Here is a 26,411-nt window from a genome sequence, read left to right as displayed (position 1 = left end):
CAACAGCAACTGTTATATCAAAAAGATATAAACATAAAATGCAAAGGCCTTTAATAATTACACAGACAACATACTGTGAAGTGTGGAAATATTTACCAAAGCCTCAGATGATGGCAGTTTAAACTGCATAGCAGTGTCTTAAAGAAAATCTATGTTGGCTAATGGAGTTTGTAGTTTGTAGTTTGTCCATTTGTCCATATAAAGGCCCTTCCTTTATATTTTATCTTTAAAAGATACAATCAATTGGGGGTTAAGCAATTGATATGCTAATTTAAACTGAGGCTACGGTTGTTTGTATTTGGCACTGCATCAGTTTGGGTAATTAGATGAAAAGATGAGGGCAGTGGTCACTATCTCTGCTATTAGACTGTTATTTGCCTGCATGTTGTTCTTTTGACACTGCAACATGTCAGTCAGGGCTAGAAGGTTAGAAGCTACAACGATGATGTCATGTTGTGCCACATCTATGCCACTCAGAGATACTGAGTTCCTCTCTAATGGAACCACATCAATCACAGGATTAGCTCTGTGGTAACTTTTCACCCTGTAGTGATTTCACTACTAAGATCTGACCCTCCTCGCCACGTTTCCAACTGACCTTTGTGTGGAAGGGGAAGATGACTATCTCAGTGACTAAATGGTTTCGCCCCAAACAAACGGTGCTTCTTTGTTAGTCAGTTCACATAAAGACAGAAAGAAAAGGAGTGTTGGATGTCTTAGTATGCATGTTGTAACACGATGTAATACTGATTTCAAATTGGAAAAGGCCTGTCTTTATTACTTCAATATTAGCTGGGCGTGTGAAGCATAAGTATTAGCTTGGGGTGCCACAGCTAATAATGTCTCTGCAGTATATGTACTAGATCTAAAAGCTCAATCTATCAACTGCATAAGTGTAGAAGATACAAAACTATACAGCTATGTAGTATTGTCAAAGAGTTGCACCATATTAGTTTAACACTACTTAAGCCTCCGGGTCTTTAAAACTTTTCAGTCTTAGCTCAAAGCTATGTACATAAATATTTAAACACTCTCAATGGCTGGGGAATGCAAAGAAAAAAGAGATGGATCCCATTCGACTATTGATGATGAGGCTTCACAAAACACAAACATTAGCCGATCACACCATGCTATGTAAACCACCTTCATAAGCATCATATTAAACTTGATGTATAAAGGTAAATTCCCAGTCCAAAATCCTATTATAACATCGATTACCAGAAGACAAACAATGCCTAAAGCAACACAAAATTGGCTAGTAAAAGTATTTTCCCACTTCTAACTTTCCAGACTGACACTGAACCTCACTATGTGGGTTTTGCAATATTAATAACACCATTTCCGAGGTAATTCTCACCTGTCTCAATAAGTTCTTATGTTTTTGTCTCGCTAGCTAGGATTGAAATTAAAATGCAGAATTTAAAAAACAAAACAAAAGAAAAAAACTTTAACAATAGATAGATTCAACTGGCACCAAATAAAGAATAAAATAAAATAAAATAAATGAAAAATGGAAAAAAATATTATCATTACAAAAGTAGGTAATTATTTTCAAAAGACTATTGCTATGACAACAACATTACAAACATTACAATGCTATATATTCTTTAGGCCAGAGTTCCCCAAAGTGGGGGGCGCAGAGCCATTGCAGGGGGGGTGGCACGGTATGAATAAAAAAAAAAGAAAAAAGCAGAAGATGAAGCATCACCAAATATGTTTCCAAACCAACTTCATTCCAAGCCAAATACTAGAAAATATGATGAAGCATATCTTGCCTTTGGCTTCACCTGCACAAGTGCAAAGGTAGGACTCTGCGACAGAATTAGTTTCCCCTGCATCTGGAGCACGCGTTGGGCTGTCCAAATCACGGACAAACAGTATCCCACAGTTGTTTATGTTTCTGAACCCATTTTGTACAGAGAGGCATTATTTGAAAAATGTATTGATAGCAATGTTGAATATTATTACACAGGGAAAAAAACAATAACACGTAAAATAATTACACCATGATGCTTTTGCCTTTCTAAATGGAGGGGCAGTAACTGCGTGTGTATATGTAAGCGTGTAAAAACTGCAGATAGTAAGATTAGCAGTATTTTGTCTATATCCGCCATTGTAGAAATTCATCTCATGTAAACAATAACGTGGCCCACAGCGTCACGTGAAAAAGGGCACATACCCTTGACGTCTCGTGACGAACTCTGTATTCCTCGTCCACACATAAACGCAAAAACTGAGTTTTCACAAAATCTCACAAAAAAACGCCGTTTGCGTGTGGACGAAAGGTCCAAACGCATAGAAAAAGCTGCAATTTCAAAAATACCCGTGTAGGTGTGGACATAGCGTAAAAGAGTTAGTAGTCTATTTTATAGCTACCCGTTTGAGGTGTGAAATAAACTGCAATGGAGTTTGAAAACAAAATATGGGTGTGTGTGGTTGGAGGATGTGTTTGGGGGGGGTACAATAAATTCAGGTTTTATACAAAGACTTTCTTCATAAGATATTTTTGCAGAATTGAGTTGGCAGATATATTATTATTATTATTATTATTATTACTATTATTATTGCACGCAGTCAGGCTAGCTAGTTCTAACCAATTCCCGTGATTGTGCTAGGCTGAGGACCTTGACAAATAGCTCTAGTTTAACTCTGATCTTTCCTTAAAGCCATGCTAGATTGTCTTTCTAGCCAGATGCTGCAGCTATAGGTCCAACCAACCTCTTTTGCAAAACCAAGTCCTAACCAACAGGGCATGAGAGTGGGGCCTCAGCAGAAAGTTAAAGACAGTTTCTTTTCTGCTCTTCAACAGTTGTTTGTATATTGCAGGTCTGCACTTTGGTGGCTAAGGGCGAGAGCACTTGTAAACTAGATGGACAGTACTCACCTCCAATCAAAGGTGACATCACCAGACAGCTGGTGTTCCATTTCAAGAATCCTCCTTCTCTGTCTCTTCTGTCTCTAGCAGACTGGATAAACCTTTGCAGGCGGGACAAACTCACCTTTCTCAGGAGTAATTTCCTGGATTCTGCCTGCAGGGTAGATTCCTGGAAATTAGCTTAAAGATTTAGCTTTCAGATTTATTGGGCCCTGTTTCCATGTTCTCCACGTTCCTGTTTCCAAGATGTCTGTCTCCATCTCTGCCTCCCAAAGTGTATGAAGATTCACTTAACATCCTTTGTATCAAGAGTCAAGGCTACTGAAGTCAGTGCATTGGTTCCCTCCTCCAGAATCAAAAAGGGGGCTGCCAGTGTCTGGAATTAGCCCCGAGGAACCACTCAGTAAAATTATGGACGCCTTTCTCATCTAAGACTTTAATTGATGTTATTGTTACAGCATGTAATAGTTATGCCATAACATGTTCTAAGAGTCCTCAAAAAACAAAGTCAAATGGAATCAACAAAGAGTTTTGTGAAAAAGAATCAACTCAAATCTCACATTTTTAGTAAGACGACAAGATTTCACATCTTAAGTCTTGAGCAGGATCCGTGTCATTTATTTTGGTATTTTTGTAATATTTGTAACATTTTTCTTCAACCTTTATGATATGCTTTAGAAAACAACAAATCATAAAACAAAATGATTTAAGGTTATATTTACCTCTTGATTAGTATCTTAACCTACTATTTTATTTTAAGTACACTCACTAAAAGTTGCTGGTACTTTTAGGAAGGCGCAGGGCTTTTTGCCAAAGACATAATACATATAATTTTATAATGGAAGGATAGGTATTTAAAATGGACAGACCCGTACCTCCAATATTACCTTGCAAATGGACGTGAGGCAACATTAGCTTTTAACATTGCAGGTGATTTACATTTATTATAGCTCCACTTTGATTCAGAAAATACAGTGGAGGATGAGCTATAAAGAGAATGATGACCTGTAAGTTTGTAAGTGAGAAGCCATTAATCAAACTGACCTATAATGTTTAGTTTTAATTTCAAAATATAATAAGTTCTTTGTCTGCTTTGGACTTAAAGAACTTAGAAAAAGCAAAATATTAAGAGTTAAAGTTTATTAAATATTAAGAGTTAAACATAAAAAATATTTCTACATAACAAATAAAATTGTTGTGTAACAAATAATTATTACATAGAAAACTTCTTTATTTTCTACATATGCCATTCAAAAACTGGAAAATGCCGAAAACGTTTAAAAAGTTCAGATATGAAATCCAGCCTACTTTTCAAATGATCTCAAAGAAAAATACAATTATAAACTTAAAGTTATTTTTATGTACACTGTGAATATTACAGATCTGCATTACTGTAGGTGTGACAGTATGCAAATTTTCTACAAAACTGAGCTCAGATGAATGCAGCCCCAAACCAACTCTGCCACATATTCTGCAGTTAGAGTTAATGGCGGTGAACAATCACTGCTAAATGATTTGAGAAATGCAGAATTTTAATATTATTTAACGCGACTCATTCTTGCGCATTTGTAAGGCAGAAAACAAAAAACAAAAAGACAGATGGAGGTTTGACTGTCCTCAGCTTGCTAGTAATGCATGCACTGGGGAGCAGCATGAAAAAACAAGACAGGTGGGATGCGACTAGTCGAACAAGCAACTACTCGAACATGGAGACTAGATTTCTAGTTGCAGCCCAGGGTCTTCTTGCTGTGTGGTACTGTTCCATTATTGTGGCAAAATAATGGAATCAGTAAACATGTAAATAGAAAATGCATCGATATTATGGCAGTTAATATAATTACGAACCAAGAAGCATAGTTAGCTCAAGTACTCTTACTGGTTGTGCTGATTCAAATTGATCTTTCACAGTTTATCATCATGAATTGGAGCACACCTGTAGGTTTCCATGCTCCCTTTTCTGTTCCATCATAAACGTATGCTTGATTCTATGAACAACATTCAATCGTCCATACGCAACAAATCTGATTTGAGACAGCAATTTCATTAGACACACATTTTCCACAGGACAACGCAGAGCTCAGACCTTCATGCTTCATCATCAGTTTCAGTACTTCTAATTATTGCAGTTCTCCTTAACAAACACTGCTCACTGGGTGAAAAAGGGTTATTTTTAAGAAAGAAAATGCTGAGCATACTAAGTATACTAAGGATAGACAGATAGGCAACCAAATAGGATGCCCTAACAAAAGGGGCGAGGCGAGCATAGAGAGGCTTTAAGACTATGACAAAGATGAGCGCCGGGAGACATGACAGGGGTAAAGATGAATATGCCTCTGGCAGTTGAGTCCTGATTACTTTCTTACCGTTATGGCCTCACGTGTTCCAAGGCAATTTGGCTATATAGCTGAGCATAAAACAGCGCAGTGAGCATATCACTGGTGTGGTTAATGCTTGCAACCTGCTTCCATCACAGCATATCAGAAGAGCTGTGTCCAAATTATTTGAAAGTGATGATTCTACTGAGGTTTTGTGCAGGTACAATGTTTTTTTTTTCACAAAGAAAAAGACAAATCAAATTTACAGTAGATGTCAGCACATGTTGAACATGCTCATAGGGCATGACGACAAAATTCCACTGGGAATTCATTAAACAACAGTAACAGAGCAGCAACAAAATAAGAGGATACCTATAAATTCTGAATGATTTTGAGACACATTATCAAACAAAATAAAAACTCTTTTTCTTCTCAGCGTTTATAAGACAGGTCTTGTTTTTTTTTCTGGAAAGGCTAAAGTCAATATTTTGTACATCCCTCAATGTTAGTACCTTCTCAAACCTATTTTCTATATTGCTCTGCCCCACTGTCTTTTGCTCCCAAAACAAAAACAGGCCACAAAAAGCAATAAAAATAGCAGAAAACCAGTTTGTGTCATAAAGAAGCATTTTCCTAAAACAGCTGGACACTGTAGGTTTTACCAGATTCTACTCAAACCGGTGTAAGATGTTGTTAGGAACTATTTTAAAATGCGGATTAGTAAATTTGTTGATCCAGTGGAAAGTAGGGTTCTACAGAATTATCCAAAATAAAAAGCACTGAAACTATTATAAGATATATCAATATAGCAAATGTTATACTTTTATAATACATTTATAAAAGTATACGTCCAAACTAAGTGACATTACCTTCATTAAAACATGGTAATGTGCAGTAAAGGTGATGAGCTGGGAAATGGTGAGTGCCAGTCAAACAGGTCAAAAGAAAAGACACATGGATGAACCATGAGAATGCCTGATTTAGTGGTGAATGTTATGTCATTAGTGGTAGCACACCATGAGAACATGAACTGTCTACTTATTTCTTATATAATCTAAGTGAGACGTGACAGGGTCAAATAAGGGACAGAGGTAGAAGTGTTATGATCATTAAGATTACATAAACTATTATTAACCAAGCATGGCTTTTAAGGCTGCATCTCACTCTTTCTTGAGGACAGCTCCCCTGTGCTCCCCAGGGTTTTGCATCATTTTCTGAAATTGTGTTTATTCCTTTTCTCTTTATCATGCTCCTGTTTTTGCTAACTTTCACTTTCCTTTCTCTCACCGACTCACACACACACATGCATACACACGCCATTCAGTTTTAGAGAGCAATGTAGGCAGAAATGCCCATGCTTTGGATCATGCTGAGGAAGCAGGAATTAATTCCAATCAGGCTTGAACAGGAAAGAGCCATTCCATTTTGCACCACTCAAACAAGAAGTACCCCCGCCTCTACTGCATATGCATGAACACACACACAAACACACGCACGGATATACCTGTATTGCACAAACCCTTTGGAGCAAATATGGTGATATTGCTTAGCCGCTAAACAGAATTTTGTCTATTAAATATCAACTGTCTTTGACATTAATACCACGCTAATGAAGCCCTTGACACCCTCGTTCACCTGTCTTTTCCATTTTGCAAATAGTTTTAAGCAGCCATGGATTGCTGCTAATATACTCGGTCACAATAAAAACATGTTAGGATTTAAAGTACTGTAGTGTCATTTTTACTGACAGTGTACTCTCTCCATTAACCACACTCCTGGAGCACCGTTCCTATGTTGCTCTTTCCCTCTTGTTCTTCCTTTTATCATTTGCCTCAAAACAGTGTTAGAACACAGCTTATCTGGGAGTAATGCAATTTGTTTGCCTCTACTTTCTTTATATGCCTGCACTGTTTCTTTCATTTTCTACTTCCTACTATCGAGAGTAAATTCAGTGACTCCAAATCCATTTTCATTTAACATAGCTATCTTACATGTCTGCTTTTTCATATATCCATCTCTCTTGTGGAGGAGAATTTTTAACATATTGCTCTTCCTGGCACTTTACGCCTTCCCTTGAGCCCATAAAAAAGCTCACACACCCTACTTATGTATCATGAAAATAGCTGCAGTAAAACTTGCAATTCCATACATTACAGGCACCCTTGGGCTTTGCTATGTACAGAGCCTCAAACAGTTATCCAGATGGTTCCTGTCTGACTGCGCTAGGCATTTTCCAGCTTACCTATGGGTGACAACTCTGCCACGCTGCCAATATAGGGTCCTTCCAAGAACTTGGGTTCACTGTCATTGATGTCCTGGACCTTGATGACAAACTCTGACTCTGGCTCAAGGGGATCGTTAGAGAGCCGGTCCCGGGCCTGAGCCCTAAGAGTGTAAAAAGCCTTTTCCTCTCGGTCTAGTCTCTCTGTGGCATGTATGTCTCCTGTAAGCTCATCAATGATGAAGATGGATCCAGCTCCTTCTCCAGAGATAGTATATTTGATGTTGCCCTCACCATCATCAGAGTCTGTATGGATCTGTAAAAAAAATACAGAGCGGTTTTGAGAATGATGACTTCAATAAAACACACACACGCATTCCATCTTTTACGACTATGCAACGTGGTACGTACCTTAAAATTTCTAAAAAAATGTTTTGTTAGTGTCATGATCAAGTTGCATATTGATGATGACAATAATTCACTGAATGAATGTTTATTTTGTTTTCTCCATAACAACTAGTTATATTATCAAAAGTATAGTTTTCTATTAAGGTTTGGGCACTAATAGTCATTGTTAGTACCCAAACCTGAATGTTTTGGGTACCATTCAATGTTAGCTGAATGCTTATAAAAGTCATAATTTGTTTAAAACACAAAAACTGATTAACTTTTTAATATGTAAATATTACATATATTTACATATTAAAAACTCTGAGTTGAAAAGAAATCCACTTTAATATAATGAACTTGCTACTGCTGTTGTTTTCCTTTTATTAGCTATTACTTTACGAGTGTTGTATTAATTTATTCAGATTGCAATCAAGTACTGTTTTGTTGGAGTGCATTTGAATGCAGGCTAATTCAAACCTTTCTACTTTAACTGAACATTTTGATACACACAACAAAGCTATCTGTGAACCTCAGGCAAAATCTGCTCACCATGTCCTAGCAGTCTGGCGATCGGGGCCAACCAAATCGAACTGCAAAACTGTCCTTGAACCACGACAGGGATTACAGTCCTGTTTGACCACTTGTTATCACATGGCTGACACGCCACACTCGATGACACCTCAAAGTATTAGAAACTGTTGAAAGTTTAGAAAAAATATCTGAAGTGATCCTTGTCCAAGTTGAGATTATTCTGTCACATATTTGCCAAGTATCTTATTTTTATGATTTTGTTTTAACTGCTGAGAAAAAGGTTAAAAATGGACAACCCCCAAATGATATTTGGTCATCAACCATGACCATAAGAAATATGTGTATTTTATTCATCCATTGACTTTTCTTCTCTTAGGGTGGTAAATCCAATTCAAGTCCTTCTAACTACTCCCTGCAGACTAGCCATCATCAGTGTGGTGAAAAAAAGACACCAGAGTTCCTGTGATGATTTACACCTTTTCTGCACATTGTGCCCTTCACAGGATGTGACGCCCAAATTAGGAGATCAAAGTCATTCAAAGACTCTTAAATGTAGAGACATGGAGGTGCTGTGGCTGAAAAGTGAACTTAAAAGAGCCCTTATAAATCAGAGCTATAGTTTCCCCTAATGTGATTAGAAGACATTCCAGGGGTAGCAATAGGAGATGCATTGGTCCCCCATCCTAAACTCCCCTTTGGCTCTTTAGTGAGCATTAGACCTGCTTGCTCCTGCTCCCTCTCCCTCTCACTCACCTTCTATCTAAAATTATAATTCAGAGCTGTCTATGCAGTGTAACTGTGGTTCAATCTACTCAACACACCAGAGGAGAGGGGAAATCGCCCTGGCCTCCCTGGTTAATTTTTTATAAAGGCTTAATTAAATACAGGCTTCTATCACCCTTGCAGGGATTTTCATTAAGTATTTGTCGTAAAACCGAGGAATAATGCAAGCCTGTGCCTTGATATTGCTTCCATCATCCATTTTCTTCTTCTTTTTTATCTGTCTGTTTTTGCCTTTTCTCCCCATTCTGAATCTTCCTGAAGACAAATACACGGACAGTCAGTGGAAATATACTGCTGGATACTTTGGCGGTATCAATATTTCAGTTATAATAAAAAAGAAAAAAAAAGGAAAATAAAAGTTTCATTGGTCCAGACTGTGAAAGTTATCCAATAAAAGTGAGCACACGCTTCCACCACTTGATATGTTTCCTCCAGACTCAACCTCCTTCTGAATTTCTAAATTAGAATCTCAGGAGAGAAATGCATGTGTGAAGTGTTGCCATCCTGTGTTCATTCAGTTCCACAAATGTTGGCACAACAAGTCCTGCAATTAAAAAAAATAATCTTTTTTTTTTTTTTTTGCTTTCCCTCTACCATCTAAAAAAACAAACAAACCATGAAAGCATTTTTATAATGACCTATGTAAGAATTCCTGAAACCACAGAGCAGTGTTTCCTCTTTATAAAATGTGACAAATAGGAAAAAAAAATTGTAAGAAGGTAACATGGCAAAAGCACACTCTCCATCTGTTGACTAAATGGATCTCTCTTAGCTCCCTTAACTCTTAACTCCTTTCTTGGCTGTCACTTGGGAACTCAAAGCTTCAGCTCCCTCCACAGATTTTGTATAGGATTGAGTTCTGGAGACTGGCCAGGACACTCCATGACCTTAATACTTCTTCGTTGCACTTCTTCTTTTACCTCTCTTTCGTTGCCTGGCAGTATCCTTTGGGTCATTCTATTCTAGAAGACCAACTTTCATTGTTCTGTCTTAGGGAAGGAGATTTTCCTCCAGGATTTTACATTGGCCCATCCCCTAACCCCTCAATGCAGTGAAGTTGTCCGGTAGGCTCATCTTAAAATGTTTCCACCTTGGTGGTTGAATGTGGTGATGATCTTCTGTGGGTCATACTTAGCGTTTTTCTTTCTTTAAATACACAAGGTCAAACTGATGGCAAAGAGCTTGATTTTGGCTTCATCTGACCACAACACTTTCTCCCAAATATCTTCTGAATCATTTAGATGTTCACTGGCAAACTTAAGACCGGCCTGTATATGTGCCTTCTTGAGAAGGGAGGAACTTGTGGGCGCTGCAAGATTTCAATCCGTCACCGATGGTGGTCTACTGATCGCTAATAAGCTCTGGCTGTTTTTTTTGGTCTAATCCACCACCTTTCTCATGATTGTCCTCACCCCATAAGTAAAGAGCTTGCATGGAGCTCCAGACTGAGGGTGACTGATGATCATTTTATATTTCTCCTATTTCTGAATTATCAAACCAACATTTGACACCTTATCACCAAGCTTCTGGTTAATGATCTTGTAATTCAGTTACAGCCTACACAAGGCTGCAGTGAGCCTTGTGTAGGCTGTAACACAAGTCTACACAGTCCCTGACTGTTTTGTCCCAGTCAGGGACAAAACATCAGGGACAGTTTTGTCCCTGATGTCCTTTGACAACTCTCTGGTCCTTGGTATGGCAGAAGTTGGAATGAAACCCCCCCCCCCCCCCCCCCCCCCCCCAAAAAAAAAAGACTGATTTATTTATTGACTTTAACCTGTGTGCTGCATGGTTGATATTTTGTCTTTTTATACTAAAATTAAACTATCATAAATTTAATTTCTTTGCAAGTGAGGGAACATTCTAAGCTAAGTACATTAGCTTAGAATGTTTCTTACAACAGGAGTTTGAAATGTCTACAAGTGGCTAATATCAGAGTACATTATTTTACATGTGGACTCAGAGTCTAGAATTAAAATCCAGTTTAAAATCAAACTTAGGCTTTACATTCTCTCAGTGTTTACTTCAGTTCTTTGTCTGGTTAGGGTTAGGTAAAAATATTGCTTGGCTTGCTTTAGGTTTACTATGTCAAAAACATTTTTAAAAGCATAATTTTTCTACATCAATTAGGTGCAGAGACTTATTTACATCACCAAGGTTGCTTAAGAGAACCCTAAATGATTATAAGATGTTATAAAGAAGTCCTATGGGCTTTTTTTCCTTTTTTCTTGCACACATAGACACAAACAAACATACACTCATGTGGGCACACACACGCACACACACAGACACACACATACATGGATCATCATTCTGGAGGAATGATGCAATTTCTCTCCCCTCAGGCTGGCTATACCCATCCTTCTGTCAGTCTATCCTCACTGGAGTGATTCAAGTTGGCAGCTTGAAAAACACACACACAGACACACACACATGCACTACGCTTAGCTAAGTTGTTCTCTGCAAACTAAAGGTCAGAGTCAGGATGTCACTCACAAAAAATAACCGGGGGTGCAAAAGTGCACAACAAATTTCCAAGAAGAAGATGGGAAAGACACACATCCTGCACACCTGCTGAGCATGACATTATAGATGTATTTTTTTGGAAAATCTTTAAACGATATTTCTGACACTTTTGGGGGAAATAGATTGTCCACATTTGGAACAGGTGTGCCATTTCTTTTATTGGCTAGGTCACTGGTATAGACATTATCAAAAAATATTAATACACACCAAGAAAAACAACATATATTTCAAATCAGTACTAAAGTAACTCTAGTCTTTGATGTCATTGCTTCACTGTAGAAAGCTAATTATAAAACTTTGCAGCTTCCTTGTAGAGTTTGACTAGTCTTTCTCAGCTTCAGTTCACAAGGTTCAAGTAATGGTCACGTTTTACAGGAAAGAAATGATCATCATGCTCAATGGAGCATATGGAAATCACACTGGTAGTCTAATTCCCTTCAATTAGTTAATATAAAGCTGAAGCTATGAGCATTTTGGACATACTGAGGACATAGCACAACAGAGAAGACTTTTATGCTGTGGAAAATGTAGGGTTTGTATTTTTTATTTTTATTTTCCATGGGCAGTGCACTTCTTTTCCACATTTCAATTCAATTTAATTCAGTTTTATTTAAATAGCGCCAAATCACAACAACTGTTGCCTCAAGGCACTTTATATTGTAAGGAAAAGACCGTGCAATAATACAGAGAAAGCCACAACAATCAGACATCTCTATGAACTAGCATTTGGGGACAGTGAGAAGAAAAAAACAAAATTTTAACAGAAAGAAACCTCCATCAAAACCATGCTCGGGGAGGGACAGCCATCTGCCATGACCAGTTGGGGTGAGGGGAGGATGAGAGGACAAAAGACATACTGTGGAAGAGAGCAAGAAATTAATAATAACTAATGATTAAATTAATGATTGGTGCATAAACATGAGTGAATGAAAAAACATAAGCGAAGAAGACACTCATCATCGGAAGCCCCCATAACTAAGTGGGGACTCAGGATCACCTGACACAGCCATAACAATATGGTTTTTCAAAAAGGAACATTTAAGCTAATCTTAAAAGTAGAAAAGGTTACTCTCTCCTGAATCCAAACTGGGAGCTCGTTCCACAAAAGAGAGGCGCCTCTAAGCTAAACGCTCTCCCATTCTACTGGAAGAATGGAACCACAAGTAAGCCTGCAGTGTAGAGCAAAGTGCTCTATTGGGGTGATATGAGGTCTTCAAAACATGATCGGCCTGATTATTCAATTGATCAGGAAATTTACAACTGTCAAATGTGGGATTGGAGTTTTTTTTTATTAATAACACTTTGTTCATGTCAAAATATTAGGTTCCTTTAAAAAATGTAAAAGAAGGATTATTGGTCATTGTCTGTGAAGGTTCTCAGTCATCCAGGTCATCGTAGTCAAAGGAGTTTGCAAAGAAAAGCGTCTGGACTTCTTTAAGTTGCTTGAAGACGTTTCACCTCTCATCCGAGAAGCTTCTTCAGTTCTAAGGTCAAATGGCCGAGAGTCCCAGATTTAAACCCAGTGGGAGTATCCCCCCAAAGAGGGACAAAGGACCCCCTGGTGATCCTCTAATCACATGAGCCAAGCTGTGAAAGCTAAGTTATTGGTCATTACACAATGACCAAATTTCCAAAGTAAATATAATGTAGGGATATAAACTACAATACCAATTATCTGAACCCTTTCTATAAACTTACTAAAAAATATATCATCCTATCACTGCAGCTAAACAGTATTAATTTGGTTTCTGGCTTTATGCTAAACTTGATGCTAGCAAGAGTCAGCCATGCTTTAGGGTTTACAGTGGAGGCCTGTGGGTTGACTAAGAGGACAGTGAGGTTGTTGATGTCTTGTCAGACTCACCTTTAGGTCATAACAAAGTGTCTAGCTGTCACTATAGGCTAACCTACTGAAGGGGATGACATATGACTCACATGCAGTGACTGAAAGTTTCCTTCACATTTAGTCAGCTATTTTAAGTTTTTATGAGGTTGGAGGGGCATCTGGTGTACAAATCTACCAGATCAAACATGTGAAGCTACACGCTGTGGCGACCCCTTTTATTTCTTCTTCTTTTGGTCAGTCCCTTTAAGAGTCACAGCAGATCATCTGCTTCAATCTCCTATCCCTAACATCTTCATCTGTCAAGCCAACCTTTTGCATGTCCTCCTTCACTACATCCATAAATCTTCTGTGTGGTCTTCCTCTTTTCTTTCTGAGTGACAGCTGCGTACTCAAGATCCTTTGTCTACTATCCCTCCCCTGTACCTCCAAACCATCTCAGCCTTGTCTCTCTAATTTCGTCTCCAAAATGGTCAACCTGAGCTGTTCCTGGCTGTAGCTCAGGAGGTAGAGCACATCATCTAACAATAGGAAGGTTAAAGGTTTGGCTGTACCAGTCTGCATGCCAAATATCCTTGGGGAAGATACTAACCCGAATCTCTCTGATGCATCCATCGAAGTATAAATGTGTGTGAATGTTAGATAGAAAGCACTTCAGCATAGAAAAAAGTGTTTGTATGAGTGGGTGAATGTGGCATGTTAAAATGTGCCTTGAGTGCTCGAGGAGAGTAGAAAAGCGCTATATAAGAATCAGTCAATTTACCATTTCCTCTGATATATACGTTCCTAATCTTGTCTCTCCTGATCTCTCCCAATGAAAATCTTCAACTCTTCCGACTTCAACTTGGTCTTCTGTCTTTTTGTCAGTGTCACTGTCTCCAAACCATATTTTAAGCACAAGCTCACACTTAAACGAATGTGTTCAGTAGCAAAATAGAATAGAATAGAATAGAATAGAATAGAATAGACATGGAGTAGCATTTTCATTACAGTGAAGATAGAAAAATGTGAGCTGCACTGAAGCTTTAGTTTATTGAAGATTTCAAAGACGAAGCAAATTGGCTGTCTTATATTTAAGTCTGTGTAATCTGGACTAGGCATGCCACATTTCACTACAGCTTGTAAAGCTTCTGATCTAAAAGCTTCAAAGTGTTACCAAGGTGACAAGGTATCAGAGACAGTCTAGGTGGGGATAGCTATGGGGAAGGAAGGATACATACCAAGGACAGAACCTGCGATGAGAATGGATAGAAAATAGTAGCACAGTGGAGTAGGAAAAAGGAAGAAAAAAGTCAAATGTAAAGGTGATGTTCTGAATTACAGTTACAGAGGCAAACCTACAGAAGCTTAGACAGAAAGAGAGAATGAATATCTAGACATCAAAGAGAAAACATTGTCATGATGTGTTAATATAATTTAGGACCTTTCGATCAATGTTCACGTTTTGGATGGAGGAGACAGATGGTTTGAAAGAGATGTGAAAGAAGCCATCTATGTCCATTGTGAACGACCACTTATGAACAGAGGGGGTGGCTAACAACACCAACTGTCTACCACCTATAATCTAGTTTTGAGATCCCTTCCCAGGCGCCTTAACGCCAACTTACATCTTGCGTGATTTGATCTCAATAGTCACATGCTAGAGTGTGGCAAGGTTTCACCCGAAACCTCTCCTGATAATGACCCACACCCTTTTTCACACCTTAGCTCATGTGATGTGGCATATGGTCGTCATATGCGTCAACGGCCCTCTTAAGGGGCAACTCCCACTAGGGCTTAAATACCTGGGACTCTCCACCAATTGCCCCTTAGAACTGAAGAAGCTTCATGGATGAGAGGTGAAACATCTTCTAGAAACTTAAGGAAGTCCAGACATTTTTCTTTCCAAGTGCCTTAGATTACCGTGACCTGGATGACTGAGAACCTACACAGACAATTTAGGACCTTATATAAAAATAAATAAATAAACCAGATAAGTGACATAAACCTGGTATGTATATATGCATGTGTCCAAAAGAAAGGTTACAGCAAAAGAGAAGAAATATAATCAGCTGCCTCTCCAATGACTTTCTTATCTCATAGATGGATTTCAAAGACCATTGAGTTGTAATCTCTCTAAATGCAAGGTAAGACAGTGGTAAAGCAGACACTAGTGAGGGGATTGTTCAGTAGTAAAAGAAAATCATCTACTGAAATAAAATAAACAAATACATGAATTAAAATGATATTTTATGTCGTTCAAGAATGTTTCGATAACATGTAAAGCTTAAACAAACTCACTTAAAAAACCCTGTGTTTTATTCAAACATATTTCTGATCATTACAAAACATCAGAAAACAGATAAATCAAAAAAAAAGAAAAACCCTCTTTTGATTTTTACCATTTAAATGGATTTTACTCTATGTCCAACAAACCTGCTGCAACCAAAATCAGACACAGAATTTGATACACCATAAATCAAATTGATAATTTTCAGAAAGACGAATGATGTATGAGAAAAATATTTATTTTAAAAAAGCCAATTTGTTTCATTGGGGTTAAGAATTAAAACGGGATAAGAAGCACCTTGGAGTGTGACATGGACTGTAACAACCACTTTATCACTTTTGCTGAGGCAGTATGCAAAAACTCATCTCAGATATAGACACAAAGTTCAGAGAAAATTGAAAAGACATAAAGACAACACTGAAACTGTACACGTTACTATAGTGAGCATAAAATGTGTGCACACGCTGCAAAAATTGTCCACCTCGTACACATTCACCCTCACAATGGATTTACTTCTGACAGCATTTGTCAACATAGAAGAGAAAAAAAACTACCAAAAAAACCCCCAGAGTAGCTGAAGAATGTATCATTTCCCCTGTCTACTTCCTTTAACAACAGCCATTTAGGATTACCTGTGCTCTACAGCAATTCTCTTTGCCCAAGTTCCCTTCCTTTTATCACTGCACAGAGCTTTGAAAAAGAGCTAGGAAAATGCATGCGTTTTAGATCATTAAAGTACACAACTGGTATTTATCTAAATACACAGATAAAATCTTCCAGATCAAATGCATGTAAGTGACCATCTTACTAGAAAAGTGACTTCACTGGCAGTAACCACAGTGTAGAAAAAAAAGCAAATTTGCCAACTTTGCTGTTTCAGGGCAAAGCAAGATGCACAATTATACAATGCAGAGGGCCAATGCTTGGCTCTAATCCTTCATAGCTTAAATTATAGTTTTGATACCAAAAATCCAGCAGGGGTACTCTGTGTTTGAGCATGTATTAACACCCAGACAATCACATCCACACTTACGCACGCCATAAATAGCACTGGCCGCTGCCCTTGTAACATGAAATGCAATAACTTGATAATTTTATTAATAAAATCATCTCTTTTCTCCCTCCTGCTGCATCATTCCCTCAAGCTCTTCCCTTAAGCTCCTTTATATCAGCTCACTGTCTTCCCTGGCACCCTGTCCTTTTAATGAATCACCAGTCAGTGTATGAAGGCTCTTGTTTTCCAGTCTCCCTTTGAAGCCTTCCTCTCACTTCATTCCTTTTCTCATATGTCACTCAGCTTTATTCTGTCTCTTGCTCTACCAGCAGACAGACAGTGCTGCCTGTTGCATTGTTTGGATTGCATTGGTTTTGCCAGCAGGAATTCATCACATTCACAATTGCAGAAAAATACTGATCAAAGGATAATTATTCTGTAAGACCAGGCTCTGGTACAAAGAACATCTCCATTCATTTGTAAGAAAAGAGAGATCAATATATGCAGATGCAATATTAGCTGGTCAATTGCCATGTCTAACTAATTAGAAACAAGGGGATTTCATGATTGATGCATGTGACTCATCACCGTGTCTCATTCTGTCTGCTTTAATGTTCTGTCTTTTCATATCACGTCCTACGTAAAGCAATCGAATCATACGCGGTGTCCACTCTCATCAAGTCACTGAGGATCATATGAGAAACAGCTGATGAATGGGATGTGAATGAGACGAAATGAAAAAAAAGTGAAAATATTACTAAATGCACACTTGCTACTGACATGATAGCAAACTGATTTCATTTGACATATACCCATTAACTATGATTACATTACAAAATGGCATTCACTGATCACATTTCTGGTGTCAAGACATTGTCCTCAACATCAAAAGGAAGGGCATTGCTGAGGCTGTCATCACTAAGTACAGAGGCTTTGTTACCAAACACCAAAGACAGAAAAAAAAACACAGAATTTTTATGGCTTCATTTATGATTTGACAAATTAGCTAAAAATGTATTAAGGAGTATTAAGGAACAATATTAAAGTGTCTTTAAAGTTGTCTTTAACTACACTGTACTTGCAAAGTATTTATTGTTAGTTATTTTTGGTATAGTTGCTCATTACAATTAAATATACTTTTTGCATACCGTGAGAATTTGTACATTAGAGAATGTTGTAGGCAAACTCTAGCAGACAGGCTTGTGTTTGACAAGTGACTGTCTTTGTGCACTTTAACATTTTCCCAAGGTGATCAGACAGAGCTAGCCCTGGAGCAGGAACTTTTTAGTGAACAGAAAATAAGACAAAAACATCAGATTTAGATGTCTTGAAGACAGGTGGGTAAGATAGTTCCTTGCTTTTTCTTTGCTTTTGTTGGTTTTTTTTTAGTTTAATAAGGACTTTAGTCAGGTTTAAAAAAGTGATACAAATTAGTAATTCCATATCAACTAAATCATTTGTAATTGTTTTGATTATGACTTATAACTAAGTAAGTGTAATTGAGTAATCTATGACTTTTTTCCATTCACTTGGTAAACTGTGAGGAAAAGAAAAATATTGTAGTTTGAGACTTTCTGAGCAAAACTGGCTTTGAAGACTAATCTCTGAAAGCTTTTTATGTGGAGCATGAGATCGAAGTACTCAATTTTAAGCCAGTGGGCTACGGTTTTCAGAGAGACTGGCTCAAGAACTGAAAGAAGTCTGGAAGCCACAGTGACTCTTACATTGCACAGGAGCCAAAAAGCTCCTGACAGCTCAAAGTATTTATGTTCTTTAAAAATGGCGCCTTCCCTTCAGTAGCATGAGTCATGTGGGAGGTATATGCCTACCTTAAGTCAACATTAAAGAAAATATTTCCTACATTATATAGGAAAATCCATACGCGTCTGTCCAGCACTTTTGTTTTGAATAGCCACAGTGTTTGCATTACAGAAAAGTTGAAATTATTGTTTAGAGTTTGTTCAGAGGTAGTTCTTAGCAGCAAACCACTTGGATTTAATTTCTTGCTCTTCATTCAAAATGTCAGGGTCTTGATCTCAAGAACTCGGTAATTTTATGCAGGTTAAAAAGAAGACACACAAATGCAACTACAATGAAATTACTGTTGATTGGAAGCGAGGTTTTAGTGCTAGTGTCTGTTTAGTAATTCAGTGGCTTCAAGTGATGCATTTTGGCAACAATTCTGGCCAATTTGCATCTTTGTCTTACAAAGCAAATGCCAAAGAGCAGAGGGAAGCATTTGTGGTTACTGATTAGAAGAGGTGCATAATTAGACCGTTCAAAAATGCTTTTAATGTAGTTGAGCTTTGACTTTGACCAAATCACACTTTTATCCTGAACTAAAATCATTTTCTCTTTTATGTAAACTGAATAAATATGCAGATTTATATCAGGAGTTGACAGTTAATGCAAACACATAGATGCCTAAACAGTATATTTAGTTTAAATCTACAAATGTCATTTGTGTGTACTTTTTTCTGTATGTACAATTGTGTGTAAAGGTTTGGGCAGGATAGGGATGCTTGCAGGAACTGTCAGCTGATTTCCGAGCCCAATGAAAATGCTTCTCTTGAATTCTTATGGTAACACTCAACAATCATGGTCTACTTAAAGTAACTGAGTAAGGATCTGACAGTGATTCCAGCTATTGCCTTTCTGATGGCTGTGTGAGCTGAAGGGGTTATATTTGATTATTTTGGTTTCACAAATATTACAGCAAAATAGTCTACAGTATACTTTAGATTGAACATGTATTATTCTATAAAATATGTACACCTTTTAACGGCTTTAGTAGAGTATAGTATTTTAAAGGAGACATGCTGGTGTCACATAAATTATCATCTAAAATAACGTAGGTGAGTAACTATGTGTTAAGCTCCTCAAATAGTAAATTCATATATAAGTGCATGTCTGCCCTTGAAAGCCTGTTTGTTTTGCTGTATATCTATGTTTGGCCACTTTATTTACTCTGTTTCACAAGGACAACAGCAGCATTTGCTTAAAGGAACTGATCTGAATTGCTCATTAAAAAGTCTTATGCTATGTAGGGCTGATGTGATTGGGAGAGGTTCTTAGAAATAATGCTTTCATCCTGATAACATAAGGCATCTGGAGTATTTTAACAACAAACTGGGAATTTGTCCCTCAAAAAGTGTATACTGCAAAGGAAGTTGGCAAGTATTATTTTGTCTTGACAAAATCTTGAAACCTTACTTAGAGAAACAGGTGTCAGAGGTTATCGACTTTCTTTGTTAAGTCAGACTTTCGGCATCACTTTCTATGCACACTCACAAAAGGGGGGGGGGGGGTGCATTTGATGCATCATTTGACTCTTCTTCAGCACTAAAAGTTATGAGTGTCACCAACTCCAGACACTCGTAACATTATCATAAGAATTGGTGATAAAGTTCACTAAAGAGTATAAAAAGGATAACAGTAAAATGCAGCACTGGTGATCCAAAGATAAGAGAATATTCTTGCAGAAGATCTTTAATTTTTTCCTAACATATCAGCTGCTGCATGTTCATCTCTATAGTTTAAATATTTAAATTATTTAAATGTTAATCAGTGTGTTCAGGTCTGACATTCTCTCACAGCCTAATAAAGGAGATAAGAAGATCAGTTTAGTTTGGGAAAAGTTCAAAACGTAATACATTTTTTTTGTTCTTAGAAATAGAACTTATCTGTTTTTTATTTTTCTGAGTTCTATTAGCTGCAATTTCAGCGAGACAGTAGTTTTGGCCCTTTACAAAGTTTCTTACTGCTGTAACTTTACAGCTGTAACTTTCATTCAGATAGGTATGGTTGCATATGTAATACATCTTCCTTAAGCAGAGAATCTATATTACACTTACAGCTTATTTTAAATTAAAAAGAAACCATGACAATTTTGTGCTTGCTTGAATAGGTTGCATATAGCATATGTTACCATGGTGATTTAGCCAAGTAAAATGAGAGCTACCTTTATGAAACTCTGACTTTAACCTCAACATAGCTTGCCAACATATTAATCTCCCTCCACAGTACATCACTAAAGCTTTCCTGAACATTATCCAGAGTATTATACTTTTTTTTTACCTGAAATGTTTTACCCATATCTTAACTGCATGCTGAGAAATTCTTTTCTTTTTCTTTTCACTACCAACAGTTCAAGGAATTGACACCTGTTCACAAGGTTTTTCATATATTTATGTAATGAGTCATAATGTCTTACCTTTCCTACATATAGAGGCTCTGTTCCTGTATACTCCTCCACGACAAAGAACTGGTTCCACACCCATCCTCTCTTTACACGTTCAAGTGATGAGGGTCCTTGCTCTTGCTCTCTTTCTCCTGAAGTTGTTGTGCCACTAGTCCTTGAGGCTTCACACCAGGTAAAAATATTGCAGCTAAGTAGAGTTAGTGCTGCCAGTAGTGTCCAAACTCCTGATGTCCATGAAGGAGCCATTTTGATTTAAAAAAAAAAAGAAAAACAATCCTTCCTGTGTCTACATGTAATGTAAAAGATACATGCAAACAAGAGAAGGTTTTCTGTTGTAGTTTTATCTGAAATGAAACTCCAAAAGGACACGCTTAAAGGTCTTTGTGAAAGAGCTTGAAAGTTAATCCATGGGATCAGAAATCAATCTGAAGTTATCTGCCAAACACAGGGCAGGTCAGAGAGCATATAGGAGTTGTACCACCTGCAGAGTAACGGTTTGCACTTTAACATTGTCAGTAATTCTGATTCTTCGTAGTGTTTACTCCAACTTATAGGGTCATTTTTATTGTTTGTTTGTCTTAATATTTTGTTTTATGTGACCTAAAGTAGCTGGACAAATTGACTTTGGAAAATGTTATTCAAGGTTTTTAAAAGCAACAAAAACTGGCTTTGCTAGACAGGCTCACTGATCATTGAAGGAATTAGGGGGTGCAAGCATAGAATGACATTGAAAAGCATGCCTATGAAGACTGAGAGTGATAGCTTCCATCCATTTTTGACTTCGTATCGATTACTGCTTGCAGTGCTTCCATTTTCACTTCTAGCCATGTCACCTCCAGTAGCTGGTGTGTGTTTCAGGTGGTTTGATACTAAGCTGCCAAAAAATGACTTGATTAAACTTTGCTGAAGAGAAAACTCTTCAGTAGTTCAGCTCCTAGAAAAGTCACAGCTGGCTTTACCTTCTGAAGCAGAAACCTTGAACTGACGAAAGGCCAAAGGATTTTACTGTTGGTGATAATGTTTGGTCTCTGACAGCTTTGCCCTTCAAAACAATCCATTGGTTTGGAAAGTTCATTCTTCAAAAGGTCCTACAGTGTTTTTTCAGCCATTATGACAGCTCCATCGTGGATTGAAGGCAGGAAAAGAGGGAACCTGTAAAACAGAAAAGACACTGTTGTCATGGCCTCAGTATAGAAATAGTTTCTATTTGATAGATTTAAGGATTGACTAACCAGCAAAATGATTATTATTATTATTATTAATAATATTATTATTATTATTATTATTTTAGTTGTATTTTTTTTCCTTACTTGACCTGTTGTGGGTTATTGGTGTCATTTTTTCATAGCTCTTTACAATCAATATTAAATGTAACACAATGTATTCAGTATGCATCAATGTACAAATAAACAATAAATAAAGAACAAATCCTATAGCACCGCTTTTTTGTTCAATGTGTCTTTGTTTAACTCTGTGTTTTTGAACTACAAAACCCATAAGTGTTTTGGTTTTGTTAGGATTATCTGCAACGAACATTTTTCTATTAGTAATTCTTGTGTTCAGCAAGAATTCCAACAATTTGCTGGAGAATGGTGAAAATGGGATAGAAAGACAAGAAACCAGGCATGTGGAAAATAGGAAGGAAAATAGGAAGGAAAGAGAGAGAGAGTAAGAAAAAGAGAGAGGGGGAGTGAGAGAAAGGGAACGCAAGCAAGAAAGGTCACTGTTCATCACACAGCAAACCCAAAGCATCTGTCTGCCTTTCATCCAACTGATGGAGCGGACCTAACCGCAGCCAGCTGATTAATTGCATGAGGGAACACTAATTGGATAAAAGTATTAATCAATTAATTCTATCCAATGAGGCAACACCCCTTAATACTTCAGACAAACATTGGAGAGTAGGAGGGGGTAACAGACATGGTCCTTGGCTGCTGTGAAACATGCACAGAGGCTGACAGAAAGGCAGAGTTGACAGAGCAGAGACAGAGAGGGTAAAAGCAGGGTTCTAAAGGAGACAGAAAGGAAGACATGAAGAAATTAAAGGGCCGAGAACATAAGAGGAAATGAAAGAGAGTGTGTTGTGTGGCTGTGGGTGTGATTTAGGGCCTCTTTGAAACATTCAGAACAAAAGGACCAAAAGGAAAAGAAACAATAACATTTACTATGTCTCTGGCCTTACAACCTTAAGAAAGAAGATTGCAACACCAGCCGAAGAAAAGCTCCTAAGGCCAGCAGGTGGTTTAACCTATTTCTGCTGGCTTAGAAGGAATTTCTAATCGCGCTCTCCTGCTGCCCGGTAGCAAGCTTGGAGCATCCGGAAATAATTCCTTCTCAGACTGTTGGTCAAGGAAATGTCCGTGGTATTGGAAACCAACTGCTCTGGGGGTGTCCAATCTTCAGGGGAAACAGCTCAGGAGTAACTTAAACAGCTCAGATCTCTTTATTAACTTCAGCACAGTGAGTGTTAACAGAAAAACTATGCATTGATTTCAAAATATACAATTTTGAAAATGTACAAACATTATCACTATTACAGTTGTGTGATGCAGTGATTGATGTGCTACTCTAAGGTAAGTAATCATATAGCAAATACATATAACACGTGTTTATTTTATGACTAAATGTTCAAGTATTGCATATTAGCATTAAGGATTTTGAAAGCAGCAAATTTCCACAGGTTTACAATGAAATGAGAAACTAACAGATTTTGTCTTTTGGCATGCAAAACTGATGATCAGGTAGCATGTTTATCTATATCTATAAATTCTATGGCAGTCTATGGAGAGGCTAAACTGGCAACAGGCAAGTATTTTTCTTATTTAACTTTTGGTTGTAACATTCTGAAAAATTAAGGCTTGATTGCTCAACCAAAACAGAATGATGATAGTACATTCATTTTCCTCAGTAGCTACTGGTAACCTTCCCGAGGTAGCTGAAACAGCAGAGTTTAACAACCTAAGTGCCAGATGGTTTGTTAAACAGATCCATCTGGGAGACGTCCTTGGAAACTTTTTTAGGAAAGGGCAAGCACTTTTGGAAGCCATCAGCCAGCCAGTGATTCTTTCTATGTTCGGAAGGAATGAGAAACCCTGTTCATCAGTGGACAAACCACCTATCAATTGTTGCCCAGAAGATGCTCTACATGCATTCACTCAATGTGGAGCAAATCCAGCTGGACATTTTTCCTCAACTTTATTAAGAACCAGAACAGGGCTACGTATTAGCCTAGAGTAGCTGGGTGTATTGAAACTGAAAAATTAAAGGACCCTTCTGTTCCATCATATGATCCCACATGATTTAGCAGACCACCCATGTCTTTTAAAAACATGTTCATGTTTGTTACTCTGACTGTTTTTTTTGTTTGGATACAAAATTTTGTGCTGTTGTTTATCCAGCAGTGGATCCTATTACCATCTTATTTATAAACTGATTGGTTTGTCAATGATAAGCTTACCAACAGCTCACAGAGGCAGGAAATGAATGCTAGGGCCATTTGAATGGCAAAAATCATAAACAGGGTTATTACTGTCAACATTGAGATTAGAATTATTTAACACAAATACACACCGACTAAAAACATCATGTATTGCAATTGTTATAACTAGGTGGCACCTTACCACCAAATCATTTCTAAGCAACTGAACTCATTTCAGTTTTTTGTTTTTTTTTTGCTCATCAAGTGTTTTCAGTACATCAATCTAAACAAAACCCACCAGTCTCTGTCAAGTGGTGACTTTAGTTAGAACTGTTAGGCAGAAGTGGCGGTACACTGCTGTAAAGGAAAGGGGTGGACTAGAATTACAATTTCAGATCAAGTGCGTAAATCGTTATGAAGTAGAATTCAGCACAATAATTTTTGTCTGGTTTTCAGAACTGTTGGACGTCAGAATGATAGCTGAAAATAAATTTTATTAAATACGCACAGAATACAAGGCCTTCTCTGACCCCAGTAGTCTTTCAGCACTATGCATAACACTGAACTCCGGTGAGATAATTTAGCAGTCACGGACAACTTTGTTTCTCATCACAAATACACAACCCTGGACCTTTTAGTATGTTAGAACAACACCAACGGTGCACAGTGTGCCTTGGCACTACACACACGGCTGCCTGCGTCCACTAACAGTGGGAGTGTGGTTGTTGGCAGCGATAGGCCTATTTTCCAGCATTCTTTTCAGATGGAGCTTTGCTCAGACAGCAGTGATACAGAATGTGATCAAGCTTTTCTGGGTCTGCCATGTATCCCTCTCTAAAATCCACCACTTGTTCCTGAAGATAATGACCATTCCCTGCTGCTTGGCACTGGGGATGACAGAGCTTTTTTCTCCCCACTGTAGCCAGGCCACACCCACAGTTCTGATAAAGAGCAAGTTCCAACTTCATGTCTTCATACTACTGGACCATATTACCTATCTATCTGGTGTTTTTTTTTCACGCAAGATATGCAAAAAACCCTGAGGTTAGCAAATTCATATATAAAAACAATGTCCTGCTTATCCACCATGACCTCAGGACCAAGGTCTGGCGAGGCAAAAGTGAATCTTTACTCAGCCAATAAAATTGCTGCTAAATGCAGTTTAGCGTCATCTAAAAACACACTGTACTGATCAAGAAAAAGGCACTGTGATGAGTATAGCCCTAAGCTAAGTGTACTGTTTATTTTGCAGTTTACCTCGCTGTTTATCTTACCTGAGGATAGAACTTCTGGCAAGACGTATAAATTGTTGTGCACTAGCTGGGCTCTTATTTAATTTTCACAGTGCCACCTGTAGCGACACACCAGCAGCAAATGTAGTGTCTCTAGGGCTTTTAACGCAGTCCTATTTTCCATCTGAACACTAAAAATAACCAAATGCCAAATCCAAGAAGACATGTGTTACTCAAGAAGCACATACTTGACACTGATTATTGTTCATTATTTTTGCAAATTATGTCTAAATAATTACTTTTATTCATTCATTTCCTCAATTCACGTTTCATGCTTTATTCATTGCAAAACATGTCAGAGGAGACAGTTTTAAGAGACAGACTTAAAACTAAGACCCTGAAAAGACAGCCCAAAAACAGTTTTTTGTTTTTTTACAATGTAATGGATTACTGCAATAAGAGTATATTTTTCAGTAATGTAACATTACATTACAGTTGTTTCTTGTGTTACAATGATTCTTCATTTTTCATTTGTCTGCATTCCAGATAGAAAGAAAAAAATATCAATATTAATATCAATATCGATTTCATTTCCTGCGTGGGAGGAGGAAAAGGGTGGAGTGAAGTACAGCTCTTCAGAATTGGCAATATGGAAATTACTTTTATTTTTATTGCACAAAAGGACAAGAGTACATAAAGTGAAGCTGTGTCCAAGACAGAAACAACTGCATTATGCTGCTAACAGAACTTCGGCTCTCTGCAAGCATCCGCACAGACAACATGTTAATGCACAGCTAGCCAAGAAAGAAAGCT

At 37.7% G+C, this 26,411-nt stretch overlaps 1 protein-coding gene across 4 annotated transcripts in view; it reads right to left on the bottom strand.

The window, feature by feature from the left end:
* LOC134627414 (cadherin-22-like) overlaps nucleotides 1-26,411 on the bottom strand; it is a 158,960-nt gene that overhangs the window by 50,736 nt on the left and 81,813 nt on the right. For all 4 annotated transcript variants that reach the window (XM_063473464.1, XM_063473467.1, XM_063473465.1 and 1 more), the window contains 2 exons: nucleotides 20,961-22,100; nucleotides 7,433-7,727 (listed from right to left, as the gene is read on the bottom strand). In XM_063473464.1, coding sequence (XP_063329534.1) covers nucleotides 7,433-7,727; nucleotides 20,961-21,194 — 529 coding nt within the window. In that variant the 5' untranslated portion in view covers nucleotides 21,195-22,100. The remainder of the gene's footprint in view (nucleotides 1-7,432; nucleotides 7,728-20,960; nucleotides 22,101-26,411) is intronic.

The sequence above is a fragment of the Pelmatolapia mariae genome, linkage group LG5, assembly GCF_036321145.2.
Source record: "Pelmatolapia mariae isolate MD_Pm_ZW linkage group LG5, Pm_UMD_F_2, whole genome shotgun sequence".
NCBI classification, from domain to species: domain Eukaryota; kingdom Metazoa; phylum Chordata; class Actinopteri; order Cichliformes; family Cichlidae; genus Pelmatolapia; species Pelmatolapia mariae.
This window is presented reverse-complemented; position numbering and strand designations above follow the sequence as displayed.